Here is a 19922-nt window from a genome sequence, read left to right on the forward strand (position 1 = left end):
AATGGAACCCAATGTGGCAAGAAAAGTGTTAAAAACCAGGGTCGTAAAAACCATTGGTCGTTCAACGGCGGAAACGTTGGGCTCAATTATGGTCATTGTCGAGGATTACCTGTCCAATGGACTCCCCTTGCTTCTCAGGGGATGCTTAGCCAGCCCTCCTTCAACCTCTGAATTCCTGTGTTCAGGACTAACACATGAGCTGGGGTGGCACAGTGGTTAGAGTGCAGCACTGCTGGCTCCTTCAGCTAACTGCCAGCTGTAATTCAGCGGTTCAAATCTCACCACCTGCTCCAGGTTGACTCAGCCTTCCATCCTTCCAAGGTGGGTCAAAGGAGGACCCGGTTTGTTGTGGGAAAGAGGCTGGTTCTGTAAACTGCTTAGAGAAGGCTGGAAAAGCATTGTGAAGCGGTATAGAAGTCTAAAGGCTATTGCTATTCCTTCCTTCCTTCCTTTCCATCAATTTCCCTTCCTTCCTTCCTTCTTTTTTGATGGGTCAAATGAGGACCCAGATTGTTGGGGGAAAGAGGCTGATTCTGTAAACCATTGAGAGAAGTCTGTAAAAGCACTATGAAGCGGTATATAAGTTTATAGGCTATTGCTCCTTCCTTCCTTCCTTCCCTCCCTTCTTTCCTTCCTTCCCTCCATTTCCCTTCCTCCCTCCCTTTTATGGGTCAAATGAGGACCCAGATTGTTGGGGGAAAGAGGCTGATTCTATAAACCATTTAGAGAAGGCTGTAAAAGCACTATGAAGCGGTATATAAGTTTATAGGCTATTGCTCCTTCCTTCCTTCCTTCCTCCCTTCCTCCCTCCCTCCTTTCTTCCTTCCTTCCTTGGTCAAATGAAGACCCGGATTGTTGGGGGCAAGAGGCTAATTCTGTAACCCCCTTAGAGAGGGCTGTAAAAACAATATGAAGTGGCACATAAGTCTAAATGTTAATGCTAACACCCAACTGTTGTTGTTTCCCCCCAAAATCCTTTTCAATGTAGAGGCTGTGAACAACATTGTAAAGTTCCTTGGCCTGCAACCTTGCGAGAGATCGGATAAAGTGCCCGAGAACAAGAATTCCCACACCCTCTACCTGGCAGGTAGGAACCCACCGGGACATTAGGGGCGCGTGTCACAGGTGGTATTCGTCCGGTTTGGGCAAACCAGTAGTAGCAACCTGCAGCTTAGCCTGCCCCACCCATCCACCCTGGCGCTATTCCCACACCTGTTACCTGGCAGGTACAAACCGATCGGGACATTGGTGTTTATGTGTCACACCCAGGTGATGTTTGGCCACTTCGTAACGGTTCGGGCAAACCCGGCCCACTTGCTTTGGTGCTATGCCGTCCTAGTTAGGAACTTTTTCAAGCCATCATGCTCAGGCGTGAAAGCCACACATATGAGCAAAATGCATGCGCACAAAGCCATAGATGTCTTAGAACTCTGTTTTCCAACCTTGGCAACTTTTAAGCCTGAAGGACTTCAACTCCCAGAATTCCCCAGGGGAATTCTCGCAGCGGAATTCTAGGAGTTTATTTATTTATTGGATTTGTATGCCGCCCCTCTCCATAGACTCGGGGCGGCTAACAACAGTAATAAAAACAGCATATAACAATGCAATATTAAAACAGTTAAAAACCCTTATTATAAAACCAAACATACATACAGACATACCAATGCATAAAATTGTAAAGGCCTAGGGGGAAAGACTATCTCAGTTCCCCCATGCCTGGTGGCAGAGGTGGGTTTTAAGAAGCTTACTAAAGGCAAGGAGGGTGGGGGCAGTTCTAATCTCTGGGGGAAGTTGGTTCCAGAGGGCCGAGGCCGCCACAGAGAAGGCTCTTCCCCTGGGTCCCGCCAAGCGACATTGTTTAGTTGACAGGACCTGGAGAAGATCCACTCTGTGGGACTTAACTGGTCGCTGGGATTCGTGCGGAGTTGGAGTTGCTGAGGTTGGAGACCCCCTGCCTTAAAATGTTTCCCCATCAGTTAAAAATGTCCTGCCCCTCCCTCCTTCCCTCCCACTGTTAAGTAATGAGAGGCAAATGATTTTTTAATCATTTTTATCTGAGCTTTATTACTTTATTGTAATTCAAGGTGAAGATACTCCTTACTCCTATTCCCCCCGTAATAACCACCTTGTGAAGTGGGTTGTTTTGAGAGAGGGAGGGAGGGACTGGCCCAGTCACCCAGCCAGCTTTTATATGCAAGGCAGAACTAGAACGCGCTGTCTCCCAGTGGTTGGCTCAGTCATCCAACTTTTGGTCCCAGGTAGAACTCGAACTCGGCACCTCCCTGTGATAGGCAGAAATGTCACTCAGCCGGATTTCACACCTTAAGGCAGAACTAGAACTCGCTGTCTCTCAGTGGATTGGCTCAGTCACTCAACTGATTTTTATTCCAAGGTAGAACTAGAACTCGGCATCTCCCGGTCACTGGCAGAAATGTCATTCGATTAGCATAACTAGAGCTCACCGTCTCCTGGTTTCTCCACCTGTACCTTTACCACTATATCCTACAGCCGATTGATTGATTGACCGATTGATCACTTTGGGAAGACCGTGGAAGGCTCAAGAGCGGTGCAGCAGTGGATCTCTCGCCACACAATCAGGAGGCTGCGAGCTCGATCCTAGGTAGAGGAAGATATTTCTCAGGCCACGTTGAGAATATATCCGCTGAACAAAACTCCACATTGGCAATAAGGAAGGGCATCCTGGCCAGTAAACCCTCGACTCTATTCCGTTGCCCAGAGTCCACCTTGTAAGGAGTTATGGGGTCGTTAAAAGAGGATGGACGTTTATTTGGAAATTGTGAATCCCGGCCTACCATCTCTCATATTGTATTTGCATTTTCACATTGTTGGAAGTCACCCTGGGTCCTTTGGAATTGGGCCGCATAATAAAAATGAATAAATTTCCTCCCTCCCACCCCAGGTATGTTCAGAGGTGGCTTAGATGTCCTGGTCAGAGCCCGACTCGCTCTTGGCGACGGCGTGACGATGCAAGTAACCGTCCGGAGCATCGTCGAAACCCCCGTGGACGTCATCTTGGCTTCCGTCGGCTAACGGTCGTAAACCCGAGGCTGCCCCCGCCTCCCCTCCCGACTTCTCTTCCGTCTGTCGAGGCCCCACCGCCAGGATCTGGGGATGGGGCCTTTGTTCGGTTTGCCGGGCGATTCCCTGCGACGGTTATTCGTCTTTCCGTGGGATTTTGGCATTCCTTTTGCAAAGTCAAGGCAGAAACTCAGTCACCAGCTGCATTCCGGTTACAAATTATTGCCTTTGCGAGTAAGATTTGGAGGAGATTCATTCCTCTTTTTTTTTCTTTTTTTTAAAAAAGAGAAAAGTTTATGGATTGGATTTTTATTGGCCGCCAATAAATGGGCTGTTTTCAGCACTTCCAGAGGTTTTTGCTGGGTCTGAATGATGAAATTACTTGGTATGTGTGTGTGTGTGTGTGTAACATATTTTTCCTGGTAAGTGAAAAAGAAGAGAGGCTCTATACATTGCTCAAAAAAATAAAGGGAACACTTAAAAAAACAGAATATAACTCCAAGTAAATCGAACTTCTATGAGATCAAACTGTCCACTTAGAAGCAACACTGATTGACAGTCAATTTCACCTGCTGTTGTGCAAATGGAATAGTTGTGCAAATGAAATATTCAATGAGAATATTTCATTCATTCAAATCCTAGATCTGAATGAATGAAATGTTTTCATTGAATATTTTGTTCTGTAGAAAGTTGAATGTGCACAACAGCATGTTTGAAATGTATGATTGTTTTTATATCAAGGGTTTTAATTGTTTTGTTTTTAATCATTGGATTTGTATTGTATATTGTTGTTGTGAGCCGCTCTGAGTCTTTGGAGAGGGGCGGCATACAAATCTAATTAATAATAATAATAATAATAATAATAATAATAATAATAATAATAATGTGAAATTGATTGTCAGTGTTGCTTCCTAAGTGGACAGTTTGATTTAATAGAAGTTTGATTTACTTGGAGTTATATTGTGTTGTTTAAGTGTTCCCTTTATTTTTTTTGAGCAGAGTTGATTCACTTTGATTCACTTAACAACCCTGTGATTAACTGAAACAACTGCCATGATTCGTGACTACAGTTAGGAAGGTCTACAGTTAGGAAGGTCGTGAAAACGGCACAAAGCTCACTTAACAAGCATCCTGTTTAGTGACATAAAGACTGGGCTCAACTGTGGTCATAAGCTGTGGGACCACCTGTAATTGGGGTGTTTAAAACGGCGGCAGGGAGAATAATTCCCACTTCCGATCCAAAGTTATAAATCCGTGGGAATAATCCAAAGAATGTCTTTATACAATGCATAGTTGCATTCCCAAATTTACAGTTTAAGTGGAGAAGACAAACTTACAGAAAACAAAGCTCATAGAGGGTTCCACAAGGCGGTCCTCAACTTACAACGGTTCATTTAGCGACCCTTCAAAGTGACAACAAACCGACCATTTTCCCATGCTTTGCACCCATCCCGTGTTCCCGCAAGCAAACCTCAGGCGTTTGGCAACTGACTTAACAGCAGTCACGGCGTCCCGGGGTGGGTGGGGGTCTTGGCGACCTTCCGACAAGCGAAGGGAGGAATCTGGATCCAGTTAACGACCGGGTGACTGACTTAACAACCACAGAGGTTCACTTCATGGCACCAAAAGTCATGAAACGATGCCGCGCGCACTTCTATCAATGTCTCACTTAGTGACAAGAGGTTTGGGGCTCCATTGTGGTCATAAGTCGAGGACTACCTGTAGCTTGTGCGCTGAGTCCCTGGGGCAAACTTTGTGTCAAAAGGTTGAGTACCAAATTCGTCAAATTTCCCCAAAAAATGACCCATGATCTGGGACACTTCGACAGTCTTAAACATGAGTTGGGGACCAAGCGTCTAAAAGTTGGATCGCTTAACCACAGAGATGCTGCAATGGTCGTAAGTGTGAAAAATGCTCAGGTTCCCTTTCGATCAGCGCCGTTGCAACTTTAAATGGTCATAAAATGAACCGTTGTAAGTCCAGAACTACCAGTACTGTTATCACCCCGATCCTGATGGGCCGTTCTCATTTCTGCTCGCTTATTCGCCTGGTCTTCCTCTCCCCGTATCTTCCAGAGACAGGAAATATTTTTTTGGGGGGGGGGCTCCCTTCAAATGCTTCCACCATCGTTCCCACCAATCCGTCGGAAATTCTGTCAATTTCCTCGCCGATGCAGAGATTGCGTCAAAGGCTGGTTTGCCGCCGTCCAGAGTTTCCATCCGTTCTTGCCACGCCTCTCCTATTGCTCCGGAGCACAAAATTGTCCTAAGGAGGAGCAATAATGGTTTCTGTCCCATCGGTGTTTGTGGCTGTCGTGCCCCCATATCGGAGTCTGAGACGGAAGATGAACTGCTGCCAAGAGACTCATTGGCTGTAGAGGGAGCTGGGGAAGGGCTGAGTCAAGCTGCGCGGAGTGGGGGAGAGGTAGAATAAGGAAGAGGGAGTTCTGATGAAAAGCAAGGCCCACCCCCTCTTCATCCTAGGGAAGAAAGAGGAGAGCAACGTGGGTTGCGTGGCTCACGAGGGAGGAAATGGCCCCAATTCCCTGCACAAAAGGCACACCCAGGGATGGAGTTTAAAGGAGAGCCAGTTGGGAGCGGGGGTGTTTGTCGGGAACAAACGCTGACTTCATCGTATGAGAGTTGTGGCCTGAATTCCTGGCATTTTTCCTGACTTATTGTCATGCTTATCCTGTTGTGCTGGAATTATTGCCGTGAATTCTTCATTGCTGGGACTCATTATCTTGCCCTGCAGGAGTGATTGATTGCAGTCATTCTTGTTCGGATTGGAATATTCTGCAGCCAGAAGCTGCTGGACGTTTGTGAGAGTTTTTCCCATGCCGGAGAGTAAAAAGGACGTTGGGGGAAAAGTTTGTGCTAATAAAGGTTCTCTGGTTGTGTTGCCTTCATGCCACGCCCCACGTCGTCCCGGTGGCTCAGAAGGAGTTGATGAAGTTTAAGTAGGCGTTCAGAAAACCCTGAGGCTCCTCCAGCTGTGGATAATGGCTGATGTGATCGTCCAGCACCGTCACTGTCGACATGGGAAGCACCTGTCTGTCCAAAAAAAAAAAGACCAGAGGTTTTGGGGTGCTCCCTCCAAAGGGCATGGGGACGAGGGGGACTAGCACCACGTCAGGGCCATTTATGTGCCTTCTCTCCCACCCCACCCCTTACTTGTAAAGCGGAAGAAATTCCTGGTGAGGGTTGACCGGATCCAGGGGTCCATAAATTAGATGCACTGGGAGAGAGAAAGGGGGACACGGTGGATATTACGACCTAAATGAAAACAAATGTCCTACATTCCCCCCCCCCCCTGCCCCCTTTACGAAGCCCCCCAAAGCTCCGGGGAGCCCGTCCTACTCACAGGGAATGGAGGCGGATTGCAAGGCTCCGACCCAGCGGTCCCTGTGTTGCTTCCGCTGGGTGATGTAGTGTAAAAGGCTGAAAGGGAAAAATGTTCAGGGTAACGAGTCAAAAGGGACTTCAGAGGTCGTCTAGTCCAGCTTCCTTGCTCCGGCAGGAAACTCTACTAGGCTGGAAGTCTAGTCAACCTTTTAAGGACTTTGACTCCCAGAATTCCCCAGCCAATTGTGCAATTTACTATGCCCCCCCTCCCGAAACCAGTTACTTGTCTTCAAAAAAAAAGAGAGAAGAGAAAAAAAGAGGAAAAAAAGGAAAGAAAAAAGGTGAAAAGGAGAAAAGGAGAGAAAAAGAGAAGAAAAAGAAAAGAAAAAGAAAAGAAAAAAGAGTGGAGTGGAGTGGAATGGAATAATATTGGAATATAGAATAGAATAGAATAGAAAACAAAGATAAGAATAGAGAATAGAATAGAGAATAGAATAAAACAGAACAGAACAGAATTCTTTCTTGGCCAAGTGGGATTGGACACACAAGGAATTTGTCTTGGTGCAGATGCTCTCAGGGTACATAAAAGAAAAAGAGACATTTGTCAAGAATCAGGAGGTATAACAATGACAGTCAGAGGGGTCAAAAAAGCAATGAGGAAATAATCACTATTAAAAAATTGTAAGGAGACAAGCGACAAGTTACAGTCATGCGAGGCCTCGGAGAGGGGCGGCATACAAATCCAATTAATATAAATAAATAAATAAATAAGCGGGAGGAGATGGGGGATAGGAATGATGAGAAAAAAACCAGTAGTAATAATAGTGCGGACTTAGTAAATTGTTTGACAGTGTTGAGGGAATGAGAACAGAAAATAGAATATAGAAATAAATAGAAAGAATAGAAAGTAGAAAATAGAATCTAGAATAGAATAGACAAGAAAAGAGACAGTACCGTAGAAGAGTAGAATAGAATAGAATGTAGAATAGAATAAAATAGAATAGAATGTAGAATAGAATAAAATAGAATAGAATGTAGAATAGAATAAAATAGAATAGAATGTAGAATAGAATAAAATAGAATAGAATGTAGAATAGAATAAAATAGAATAGAATGTAGAATAGAATTAGAATAGAATGTAGAATAGAATAGAATGTAGAATAGAATACAATGGAATGGAATAGAATGGAATAGCAGAGTTGGAAGGGACCGTGGGGGTCTTCAACCCCCTGCTTAGGCAGGAAACTCTGATATTTGTTTAAGGACCTTAACACACCCACACGCACACAAATGATCAGAGAAATGGATCCGGTCGTGGGATTATCTTTTACAGCTATCGCGTCTCACGACCACAACTGGCAGGCTCAATGACGGTCGTAAGTCAAGGACTAAACCTGTACTGCGTTTGGGGAATTTTAAGGTCCTACCTGTCCAGCACGAGGTTCCCGTCGTTTGTCCGCAGGGCTGTCCACATGTCCCAAAATTCGGCCTCGGAAGGCTGGGTGTGCGGGCCGAAGACCTCAGCCAGGCTGGAGGGGTTTCAAGAGGAGAGGAGTCAACGTGAAGGATTCCCACGGCCCAAACCCCCCTGGAGGAGCGGTTCTCCAATCCAAACGGTTTTCTTCGGGCTTACATAATAATCCGAATTTTAGGGCTCTAGGAAGATTATTTGAGCAGCCTTCTTCTAGAACATTGTGTTCCTCAAACTTAAAGAAACTTGAAGACATGTGGACTTCAACTCCCAGAATTCCCCATCGAAAATGCTTTAAGATGGGTGGACTTCAATTCCCAGAATTCCCCATCCTAAAGGCTTTAAGATGGGTGGACTTCAATTCCCAGAATTCCCCATCCTAAAGGCTTTAAGATGGGGAAACTTAGTTCCCAGAATTCCCCATCGAAAATGCTTTAAGATGGGTGGACTTCAATTCCCAGAATTCCCTATCCAGAATGCTTTACAACAGGATACATTCCCAGAATTCCCCAGCTGGCTCAGGAATGCAGGATTTCAAAGTCCCCCTCTCTTCAAGGGGCCAAATCTGAGAAACGCTTCAAGGGCCAAATTCTTTTTTTTTTAACAGTTTAAAATCCCAACTCACCTTTTGGTGAAGATGAAATAGTTCGTTAGCCGAGTAATGATGGGCGCTAGCACTCCGCCGTCTTTGAGAATCTGCAAAGGATTAGGAGACTTGAAATGGTTTGCACAAGGGCGATACAAAATTAAAAATCCCTCTTGCATTTTTGCCCGTGTTGCTAAATCTGCCCATTTTTTGCTGTGTTATTTCAAACATCAAAGCAGAATAAGATCAAGAAACAGAAGTTTTCTTGGCGAGACCAGAACAAAAGGACATGTGGATACTTCTGGACAATGGAGCAATGGAACTGTCGCATTTAGCAGCAATTTCTGATGCTAAATGAGACAGTTTTGAGGTTTGTCCCCTTCGATGACCTTTCTCACTACAGCTCTTAAGGCAGAGGTCTCCAAACTTGGCAAATTTAATTATTTATTTATACATTTATTTATTTATTCATTCATTCATTTATTTATTAGATTTGTATGCCGCCCCTCTCCGTAGACTCGGGGCGGCTCACAACATATAATAAAACAATTCACAACAAATCTAATAAATTTAAAATACATTTTAAAACCCCATTATTAAACCAGACATACACACAGACATACCATACATAAATTGTATAGGCCCGGGGGAGGGGGGAATGCCTCAATTCCCCCATGCCTGACGGCAGAGGTGAGTTTTAAAGAGTTTACGGAAGGCAAGGAGGGTGGGGGCAGTTCTAATCTCCGGGGGGGGGCTGGTTCCAGAGAGTCGGGGCCGCCACAGAGAAGGCTCTTTCCCTGGGACCCGTCAGACGACATTGTTTAGTCGACGGGACCCGGAGAAAGCCAACTCTGTGGGACCTTATCGGTCGCTGGGATTCATGTGGCAGAAGGCGGTCCCGGAGATATTCTGGTCCGATGCCATGAAGGGCTTTATAGGTCATAACCAACACTTTGAATTGTGACCGGAAACTGATTGGCAACCAAAGCAGACTGCGGAGTGTTGGTGTAACATGGGCATACCTGGGGAAGTCTATGATTGCTCTCGCAGCTGCATTCTGCACGATCTGGAGTTTCCGAACACTCTTCAAAGGTAGCCCCATGTAGAGAGTGTTACAGTAGTCGAACCTCGAGGTGATGAGGGCATGAGTGACTGTGAGCAGTGAGTCCTGGTCCAGATAGGGCCACAACTGGTGCACCAAGCGAACCTGGGCAAACGCCCCCTTCGCCACAGCTGAAAGATGGTTCTCTAATGTGAGCTGTGGATCGAGGAGGACATCCAAGTTGCGGACCCTCTCTGAGGGGGGTCAATAATTCCCCCCCAGGGTTATGGACGGACAGATGGACGGACAGACAGCCAATTCTGGGAATTGAAGTCCACAAGTCTTAAAGTTGCCAAGTTTGAGGACCCCTGTCTTAAGGGAATGATGTGGATTCCCATTAAATGAATTCCCTCCTGTTTGTCAGAAGGTCTCACCTGGGCTCCATTGCGGACTTAAGTCAAGGACCACCCGAGTAACTTATTAATAAATGCAACTGATTAATGTTCTGATTTCAGGTGGATTCATATAATACTTGGAGTAAAGGAATTCTCAATGCATCTCATTGTAAAACATCTCCTCTTTAATTTCTCCTTTAACACTTCAACTCTGCACGCAGTTTTCTTCTCTCATCATTATTATCTCAGCAACTAAGTAGATAAGCTTGGCAGTAACATAAAAGACATTCCACAAGTCATTCTAAAATTTGTGGCTAGTTAGGGCTAGCCAGGAGTCTTAAAGAAACAAGTAATAAATCACACAGGATAGCTTACGCTTCAGAGCAAGTTCGGGACGTGGCCATTCTTATTTTGCAAGATTGAACGAATTCAGCGTCTCTTCCGTTTTACACCCGGATGTGAAGTAATTAATTAATTAATTACTCTCTAATATCTCCTCCCTCTTTGTTCCCAGCGGTTCTGAAATGAGCCTCCCTCCATCTGTGATCTCCCCCATTTCAGTCACTCAAACTCATGTCTATGTCATTAGCTCCATGGTCTTCACTAACATTGCTAACTTGGTAGAGCGGGAGATTTACGATCTCTAAATCCCACTCATCATCATCCGAATCTGAAAACTCACACTGCAGGGGAGTACACACAATGATGAATAGAATAGAATAGAATAGAATAGAATAGAATACTTTATTGGCCAAGTGTGATTGGACACACAAGGAATTTGTCTTTGGTGCAGATGCTCTCAGTGTACATAAAATAAAATACAGATTTTTTTTCAAGTATCAAGAGGTAAAAAACCCGTAATAATTGTCATTGGGGTCAAATAAGCAATGAAGAATCAATATTAATAAAAATGTAAGGATGCAAGCAACAAGTTACAGTGATGCAGTCCTAAGTGGGAGGAAAAGGATGATAGGAATGATGAGAAAAACTAGTAGAAATAGAAGTGCAGATTTAGTAAAAGGTCTGATAGTGTTGAGGGCCCTTCACGGCATCGGACCAGAATATCTCAGGGACCACCTTCTGCCGCACGAATCCCAGCGACCGGTTAGGTCCCAGAGAGTGGGCCTTCTCTGGGTCCCATCGACTAAGCAATGTCGTTTGGCGGGACCCAGGAAAAGGGCCTTCTCTGTGGCGGCCCCGACCCTCTGGAACCAGCTCCCCCCAAATATCAGAGTTGCCCCCACCCTCCTTGTCTTTCGCAAGCTCCTTAAAACCCACCTCTGTCGTCAGGCATGGGGGAATTGAAATTTCCTTTCCCCCTAGGCTTATAGAATTTATACATGGTATGTCTGTATGTATGAGTGGTTCTTTAAATTGGGGTTTTTAAGATTATTTTTAATATTAGATTTGTTTACATTGTCTTTTCATTGCTGTTAGCCGCCCCGAGTCTTCGGAGAGGGACGGCATACAAATCTAATAAACAAACAAACAAATAAATTAAATTATTTATTTATTTAGTAGAATGAGGGTGTTCGTGAATATTTAAGCAGCAGCCTTTGTGTGAAAAGAGATTATTCAGGAAGCAGAAATCAGCTCCCCAACTCCTCTGACAATTTTTATTTCTTTCTTCCTACACCGAGTATTTCTCTGTCTTCTAGGTGTTTTTACTTAACCTAATTTTTTTCCAAAAAATAATAATAATAAAGGCTGTCTTTTCCAAGAAAAGGAACTTCGCTGCCGGAGCTAAAGCAGACATAACACAGACAAGGGTATTTATTTGCTGGATTACTGGGTGACCCAAAAAAGGAATTTTTCAGAACAGAAAACGTCAGCTAAACTCGGCTATTTTTCCATTAAAGAGAAAATTACCTTCTGGATGAATCGGGGAGAATGAACTTCTGGAAAGATGCCTGCAAATTGAAGAGAGGAGTGGAAATCTGGTGATTGGTTCCAAAACTTTTCCAAGCCAAGAAAACATTTATTCGGGAGGGATTATGTTATGATTAAGTGGGGCAGGAGATGGAGCCCAAAGACAGCAGCCATCAAAAGACATCTCCTGAAGTTTTAAATTGCGTAAAAATCATAGGTCTGGAAGCGGTGATTGACTGCCGTCTTTGGCGTTACCGGTGTGCCTTCCAAGGCTGTCATGGGCACACGTGCAGCCGTCAGCATGAGATTTGGCTTCTGCACATGCCCAGCAATCAAAATCCTGCGTGAGGATGCGTGCGCATGACTGAGATTTTGGTGGGTTTTGCAAATAATTTTGCTTCAGCGCATGCGCAGAAGCAAAAAAATGGTGAAATCCTACTCATGTGAGCATTTTCCCCCCATGGAGAGGGGCGGCATAGAAATCCAATCAATCAATCAATCAATCAATCAATCAATAAAATAAATAAAATAAAGTAAAAATAAATTAAAAAATAAAATAAAATAAAATAAATAAATAAGATTTAGCTTGCTGTGCATGTGCAAAAGTCAAATGTCATGAGGGCGCGCATGGGTATGCGCCGGGAAGTGGCCAATCTCTGGTGGGAAGGGACCTTAGAGGTCATGTAGTCCAACCCCACCTTCCCCTGCCCGAGCGGTTTGTGAACATTTTTTGGTTTGTGTGCCAAAAGGGTGTGGCCACGTGTGCCTCCCCCCCATGCGTGCGTAATCCCCACACGCTGCCCGGGTATGCGCACAGGCCTCACTGAAGCCCAGAATGTGAAAAAATCCACATTCAGATGGACAAACCGGAAGTTCGGAAAACAGACTTCCGGTTTGCCCGTTGTGCTATTTTTCTGCACTTCGAAGGGTTCAGGGAAGCTTCCTGAAGCCCCAGAGTGCAAAAAACAGGACAATGGGCAAACCGGAAGTCTGTTTTCTGAACTTCCGGTTTGTCTGTTCGGTGTTTTTTTGGCACTCTTGGGCTTCCGGGAAGCTTCCCTGAAGCCTCTGGAGGGCAAAACGGCCTTTCCCAAGGCTGAAAATTGTATGCGCACAATCCCACCCATCACCCCACATGGGTACAGGCCTCGCTGAAGCCTGGGACAGTGAAAAAATGGCCAAATGGGCAAACCAAAAGTTCAGAAAAATTGACTTCCGGTTTCCACGTTGTGCAGTTTTTGGCACTCTGAAGCCTTCAGGGAAGCTTTCTGAAGCCCCAGAGTGTGGAAAACAGCACAACAGGCAAACCATAAATCGCTTACCTCCGTTTGACAGACACAGGCTGTTGATGAGGACGCATCCCGTTCTATTCTGTTCATACCTGGAAGTAGAGAAAATAGTGCAAAACAAAGAGCTCAATGTAATCCAAACATAAGCGTTTGTCAAAGTAAGATTTGGGGGAAAGTTCTGAGAACGTTCTTCTTGTGGTCTGTCAGCCGCCAGCCCCTCCAGCAGACGAATTAGAAGAGGAGGAGGAGGTGGAGAGGAAGGAGGAGGAGGAGGAAAAGAAGAGGAGGAAGAGAAGAAGAAAAAAAAGAGGAAGAAGGGGAGGGAGGAAGGGGAAGGGGAAGAGGAGGAGAAGGAGAAGAAGGGGAGGGAGGAGGAGGAGAGGAAGAGAAAGAAGAAGAAGAAGAAAAAGAGGAAGAAGAGGAAGAAGAGGAAGAAGAAGAGAAAGAAGAAGAAAAGAGGAAGAAGAGGAAGAAGAAGGGGAGGAAGGGAGGGGAAGAGGTGGAGAAGGAGAAGAAGGGGAGGGAGGAGGAGGAGAGGAAGAGAAAAGAAGAACAAGAGGAAGAGGAAGAGGAAGGGGAGGGAGGAAAGGGAAGGGGAGGAGAAGAAGAAGAAGGGGAGGAGGAGGAGGAGGAGAAAAGAAGAGGAAGAAGAGGAAGAGGAAGAAGGGGAGGGAGGAGGAGGAGAATGACTTGCTTTCACACTTAAACACCATAGTAGTATTCCCACAGCCACATGGTCAAAATCCAGACCTCTGTGGCCACCCACCAATTCATATTTATGATGGTTGCAGCCCCCTAGGACATACTAGACACTATTTCTGACCTTCTCACCCAGCTTCTGACCAGCAGGTCAACGGGGAAGAAGCTGGATTAATTTAACGACCGGATGAATCACCGAAGAACCGCAGTGATTCGCTTAACAACGGTGGCAAAGAACGGTCGTCAAATCGGCCACGATTTCCTCGCTGAGCAATGGAAACCCCTCTCCCAATGGTGGTGGTCGTAGAGTGAGGCCTTCCCTTCATTTGCGTGAGAGTTTACCCACACGCACCGACCTGTAGAGCAGTTCTTGGGCGACGGTGTCTCCGTAGTCGTGTGAGAGGAGGTTGATCCGTTGGTTCAGGAGGCCCAGGTGGTGCAAGAGGCTTTCCACAATGCTGGCTTGTTCGAAGATGGAGTATGCGTGCGGGCGCTGGTGGCAATGCAGAGAGAGAGAGAGAGAGAGGAGTGAGCGCCGAGTTCGAATCAAGACCTGTTACTTCGGGGGCCAACCTGAACCCTACCCAACCGCAGGTGGAGCAGATATGCCCCCAGCCAAGATGGAAGCTGTGGTCGCCTCACTGAGGTCCAGGAGCTTGTGCGTAAAAGCCGGCGACTTCTGTTGTGTCGCCACACTGGCATCTTGACACTTTTGACCTCCCTGTTCCGCCCCAGCTACGGACCAGAAAGAACGTAGCACACACACCAGTATTCGGTTTCTACCAATACGGGCCACGCTACAGCTCCGGTAGAGAAAATAATAATAATAATATAATAATAATAATAATTATTATTATTATTATTATTGTTAATTAGATTTGTATGCCGTCCCTCTCCGCAGGCTCGGGTAAGTAAGTAAGTAAGGGAAGAAAGGAAGGAAGGAAGGAAGGAAGGAAGGAAGGAAGGATAGGAAGGAAGGAAGGATAGGAAGGAAGGATAGGAAGGAAGGAAGGATAGGAAGGAAGGAAGGAAGGAAGGAAGGAAGGAAGGAAGGAAGGGAAGGAAGGAAAGAAGGAAGGAAGGGAAGGAATAGCAATAGCCTTTAGACTTATATACCAGTTCAGTGTTTTTACATCCCTTTCTAGGTGGTTTACAGAATCAGCCTCTTGCCCCCAACAATCTGGGTCCTCATTTGTACCACCTAGGAAGGAAGGGAGGGAGGGAGGGAGGGAGGAAAGAAAGAAAGAAAGAAAAAAAGAAAGAAAGAAAGCAACCATCCAGCGTCCTTTGAAATGTACTCACGGGTTTGTCGCTGAAGCCAAACCCCACGAAATCCAGTGCGATCACACGATGAAATCGTTGCGTGAGCCCTTCCCAAATCTGCAGGCGGGAGGAGAAAGAGAGAGAAAAGGTTGCCATTACTCCCTACGCCATCTCCAAGCCTGTCCGGCCCTTATCCAATATGTCTTCCCACCCCACCCCTCTCACCTTATACCAGTCATAACTCGAGGTCGGAAATCCGTGCAAGAGGACCACAATGTCCGAACTCCCGACAGCGCCGGGTGAATCTAAAAGAGGCGAAGAGAAAGCTTCCTTCTAAGGGGAAAACTCTTCGGGTTTGAGCAGAGCCAAAATAAAAGGGAAGGTTCTAAATTTCAATGCAAAATTTATTGTGAATTCTTAACGGGGCTTGAAATAAAAGAGTTTGGTTTTACAAAATGAGACCACTCGCTTGATCCGTGATGGCAAACCTATGGCACGCATTGCCACAGAGAACCATATCGGAAGGCACGCAAGGCGTTGCCCTTTATCAGCTCCACCACGCATACTTTATTTATTTATTTATTAGATTTGTATGCCGCCCCTCTCCGTAGACACCAATGAAGGGCTGCAAATTTTTTTACTACCACTTCCACGCTGTGGGCATGGCTTATTTTAAGGGCGTGACTTGCCTGCCATGTGACCAGGTGGGAGTGGCTTGACGGTCATGTGACTGGGGTGGCTTAAAGGTCAGGTGACTGCCTTAAAAATGCCCAACTTGATGTCACTCACGTCAAGGGTTAGGGTTAGGGGACCTGGCCTCTCCTCGCTTCAAAGAGATACAATTTCCCTATAATAATAATAATAATAATAATAATAATAATAATAAATTAGGTTTGTATGCCGCCCCTTTCCGAAGACTATATATTTACTATTACTGAACATCCAAAATATACTATTTAATTCTATGTACATATGCCATATGTACATAGATATTACATACAAGCACACAAAAATATAGACTGTTCAAAAAAAAATAAAGGGAACTCTTAAACAACACAATATAACTCCAAGAAAATCAAACTCCTGTGAAATCAAACTATTCACTTAGGAAGCAACACTGATTGACAATCAATCTCACCTGCTGTTGTGCACATTCAACTTTGTACAGAACAAAGGATTCAATGAGAATATTTCATTCATTCAGATCTAGGATGGGTTCTTTGAGTGTTCCCTTTACTTTTTTGAGCAGTGTACATTATCTACTATATACACTGTCTGTGTATGTACACGCACACACGCATAGCTCTTCTAAAATTATACAGATTCTTCCTCACTTACCGCAACAGGAAAAACATACACAGAGCCAAGAAGGGGGGGGGGGGGGGAAATCCAATTTTTTTCTACTGGTTCTGCGTACCTGACTGTACCTGTAGGAGCCCATCGCTGGCATGCACGCAGTAACCAGCTAATTTTCGGCCTCCACAGTGCAAATAAACCACCAAATGGACAAACCGGAAGTTTGGAAAAATACATTTCCGGTTTGCCTGTTGTGTTGTTTTTTGCACTCCGGTGCTTCAGGAAACTTCCCTGAACCCTCCGGTGTGCGAAAAAACAGCACAACAGCAAACTGGAAGTTCAGAAAACAGACTTTTGGTTTGTCCATTGTGCTGTTTTCCGCACTCCGGGGCTTCAGGAAGCCTCCCGGAACCCGCTGGTGAGCAAAAAAACAGCACAACAGGCAAACTTCCAATCTGTTTTTTCCAAACTTCCAATTTGCCTGTTTTTTCTCACTATCCCAGGCTTTAATGAGGCCTGTGCGCATGCGCGGCCACAGGGTGATTGTGCGCATGTGCAAAGGCAGTGTGGGTGTGCGTGTGCATGCATGCGGGGAGGGGATGGGCGTGGTGGATGCATGCGCACACTCTAGCATCCACCCTTTTGGCCCACGGACCAAAACCAGGCTCGCCATTGCTGGGCGAGATGGACTCTCGACACACAAGCAGCATCTACGCCACCTCTGAAAAAGATGTTCTGGGTTTTGTAGGTGAAGAACCTCCCCGAAGAGCGCCAGGAATGCAGAGCCGGAGACAGCTTGGGAGGCGGGATGTGGAGGTAAACAGCGAGCAAGGGCAGCATCAGGAGTCCGACTTGTATCCACCACTCTTTCATTCTGGAATGGGAGAAGGGAGGGAGACGGCCACGTTCAGAGAACACCCATGACACCACAGGCCAGTGAGGGCGAAACTATGGCACGGGCGCCACAGGGGGCACATGGAGCCATATCTGCTGGCACGCGAGCCGTTGCCCTAGCTCAGCTCCAATGTGCATGTGTGTGCCGGCCAGCTGATTTTTGGCTCACAGAGGCTCTGGGAGGGCGTTTTGGGCTTCCAGGGAGCCTCCAGGGGGATGTGGGAAGTGTTTTTACCCTCTCCCGGCTCCAGGGAAGCCTTTGGAGCAGGGGTCTCCAAACTAGGGAACTTTAAGACTTGTGGACTTCAACTCCCAGAATTCTCCAGCCAGCTATGCAGCTATGCTGGCTGAAGAATTCTGGGAGTTGAAGTCCACAAGTCTTAAAGTTCCCTAGTTTGGAGACCTCTGCTTTGTAGCCTTGGGAGGACAAAACATGGGCCTACTGGGCCCACCAGAAGTTGGGAAAGAGGCCGTTTCCAGCCTCCAGAGGGCCTCTGGGGGTGGGTAAAACTGTTTTCGCCCTCCCCAAGCATTGAATTATGGGTGTGGGCACTCGTGCGTGTGCGATAACACCCACCCACGCTTTTCCTGCACCCAAGGAAAAAAAGGTTCGCCATCTCTGCCATCACCTTCTCTGCCTCCTCCTCCTCGCTTCTTTTCCTTCTCTTCTTCCTCCCCTCCTCCTCTGTAAACCCTGATGACATTAAGAATTGGGTCACAAAACGTCTGCGAGAGAAAAACCATCAAGCTCAGACAGGAGCCCAAATTGCAGCTCTGAGCTACAACTATTCTTTTGCCCGGGTGGTGCAGTGGTTAGAGTGCAGCACTGCAGGCTACTTCAGCCACTTGCTAGCTGTAGTTCAGCGGTTCAAATCTCCCCACCGGCTCAAGGTCGACTCAGCCTTCCGTCCTTCCCAGGTGGGTCAAATGAGGACCCCGATTGTTGGGGGCAAGAGGCTGATTCTGTAAACCACTTAGAGAGGGCTGGAAGAACAATATGAAGCAGTATATATCTAAATGCTATTGTCCTCCCTTCCTCCCTTCTTCCCCTCCTTCCTATTTCCTTCCTTCCTCCCTTCCCTGGTGATGCAGTGGTTAGAATGCAGTATTGCAGGCTGTCTCTGCCAACTGCCAGCAGTTCGATCCTGACCGGCTCATAGGTGGGTCAAATGAGGACCCAGATTGTTGGGGGCAATTTGCAGATTCTATAAACCCCTTAGAGAGGGCTGGAAAAGCACCGTGAAGCGGGATATAAGTCTAAATGCTATTGATCTAGTGACCCCCAAATCTTGCAGCACCCCAAGCAGTGCATTTTCTACGGAGGGGCGGGTGTGCAAATCAAACCCTCTTCTCTTGTCCAGCCAATGCATCACACCCCCTTTTCTTTTTGTAATAGTTTGCAAGTTTCCAACCCCCCTCCATTCCTCCCTCCCCCACACAGGGAGAGGGGCGTCCATTCCTCCTCGCCCCCCCCCCCCGTCCCAGTCCTGGGGAAGGACGCACATGCGCTCTCGGCTCACCTGAGCGCCAGTCCGGAAGCAGTCCAGAAGGCAAGCGCGTGGGGCCAAAAAGAAGAAAGGCGCATGCGCGTCTCCGGCCTTCCTCCTGCCCCGCCCCTTGGGGTTGTGCGCAGTGCAAGTTTTGCAACCGGAGGGTTTTTTTGCATGCGGGGCGGGGGAACGGTGTGAACGGACGGCTGCAAGCGGGAGTGGGGCAAATAGGGGCAAATAGGGGCGGGGGCCGCCTGGGGAGGCGGGGCTGGGTCTTTCTTCAGCCAGGTGCCCGGCAGGTTTTCCGGGCCGCAAGGATCCCGCGCCTGGATCCCGCGCACGCCTTGGAGGGGGGATTTCTCTGTTAGGACCGGTTGGGTGGGGAGAGGGGGCGGTTGTGCAATTGTTTTAGGAAGGAGGGGGTTGTGCAGGAGCTTTATCTCTGGTGACAGGTGCAAGAAAGCCTGTTGGGAAGCTTTCTTTCTTTTTTTCTTTCTTCCTTTCTCTTTTTCTTTTCATCCTTTCTATTCTTCCTTCCTCTTCTTTCACTCCTTCCTTCCTCTTTTTCTTTTCTTCTATTCTTTCTTTCCTTCCTCTTTCTTTCTTCTTTCTTTCTTTCCTTCTATTCTTTCTCTTCTTTCCTTCCTTCATTTTTTTCCTTCCTTCCTTTTCTTGTTTTCCTCCTTCCTTCCTCTTTTTCTCTTTCCTTCCTTCTATTCTTTCCTTCCTCTCTTTCATTCCTTTCTTGTAATTCTTCCTTTCTCTTTCCTTCCTTCCTTCCTCTTCTTCCTTCCTTCCTCTTTTTCTTTCTTTCCTTCCTTCCTTCTATCCTATTCTATTCTGTTCTTCTATTCTATTTTTCTATTCCTAATTCTATTTTATTCCTAATTCTCTTCTATATTAATATTCTATTCTAAAGAGTCACTGAAAATAGTGACTTGTGACCCTTAGAGCTCAATTTCTTCAAAAACCTAGAATTACTATTTAAAATAGTCGCATCCCTTCAAGACATAGAGAAAGCAGATCCCTTGGAAACCACCTTTACTTTTAATTGGGAGTGGGTGGGTGGGTTTCATCTGGAATGCAAAATTTGTGATTTATAAATGAAACCGCAAAAGTGATTTGGAAATGTAATGTTCATATTTCTGGTTGAAAAGGAGAGGATGTGAATCCAGCACTCCGGATGGAGATGATGAATCAAGGAGAAAAAAAAACCTTGACTGCATTCACACAACATACACACAC

The 19922-nt window shown here is 46.2% G+C and overlaps 2 protein-coding genes across 6 annotated transcripts in view; one reads left to right on the forward strand and one right to left on the reverse strand.

Moving 5' to 3' along the window:
- COPG2 (COPI coat complex subunit gamma 2) overlaps positions 1 to 3394 on the forward strand; it is a 28719-nt gene extending 25325 nt beyond the window's left edge. For all 3 annotated transcript variants that reach the window (XM_070754484.1, XM_070754485.1, XM_070754483.1), the window contains exons 23-24: positions 989 to 1087; positions 2921 to 3394. In XM_070754484.1, the coding sequence (XP_070610585.1) occupies positions 989 to 1087; positions 2921 to 3051 (230 nt within the window). In that variant the 3' untranslated portion in view covers positions 3052 to 3394. The remainder of the gene's footprint in view (positions 1 to 988; positions 1088 to 2920) is intronic.
- Positions 3395 to 4298: 904 nt separating this feature from the next.
- Positions 4299 to 18810, reverse strand: MEST (mesoderm specific transcript). 3 transcript variants are annotated; one of them, XM_070754486.1, is made up of 12 exons: positions 18708 to 18810; positions 17013 to 17167; positions 15223 to 15302; positions 15037 to 15114; positions 14091 to 14227; positions 13069 to 13127; positions 11747 to 11787; positions 8480 to 8550; positions 7811 to 7912; positions 6403 to 6479; positions 6213 to 6276; positions 4299 to 6092 (listed from the first exon to the last, which is right to left on the reverse strand). In XM_070754486.1, exons 1-12 carry the CDS (start codon positions 18770 to 18772, stop codon positions 5975 to 5977), a joined length of 1047 nt encoding a protein of 348 aa, XP_070610587.1. In that variant the 5' UTR covers positions 18773 to 18810; the 3' UTR covers positions 4299 to 5974. The 3 variants fall into 3 exon arrangements, with proteins under 3 accessions (XP_070610587.1, XP_070610588.1, XP_070610590.1); XM_070754487.1 differs by having other exon boundaries at positions 18691 to 18734; XM_070754489.1 differs by lacking the exon at positions 18708 to 18810 and adding an exon at positions 17817 to 18665.
- Positions 18811 to 19922: the final 1112 nt, after the last annotated feature.

This window comes from Erythrolamprus reginae, chromosome 6 (assembly GCF_031021105.1).
Source record: "Erythrolamprus reginae isolate rEryReg1 chromosome 6, rEryReg1.hap1, whole genome shotgun sequence".
Taxonomy (NCBI): domain Eukaryota; kingdom Metazoa; phylum Chordata; class Lepidosauria; order Squamata; family Dipsadidae; genus Erythrolamprus; species Erythrolamprus reginae.

Bases quoted from the DNA above. Each gene is read 5' to 3' on its own strand.
- MEST (XM_070754486.1), bottom strand. From the start codon at position 18,772: ATGCGCCTTTCTTCTTTTTGGCCCCACGCGCTTGCCTTCTGGACTGCT. The intron at 15,115-15,222 runs GTGAGAGGGGTG...TCCCGCCTGCAG, and splicing joins CGAGTTATGACTGGTATAAG to ATTTGGGAAGGGCTCACGCA. The intron at 11,788-13,068 runs GTAAGCGATTTA...TTCAATTTGCAG, and splicing joins CCTGTGTCTGTCAAACGGAG to GCATCTTTCCAGAAGTTCAT.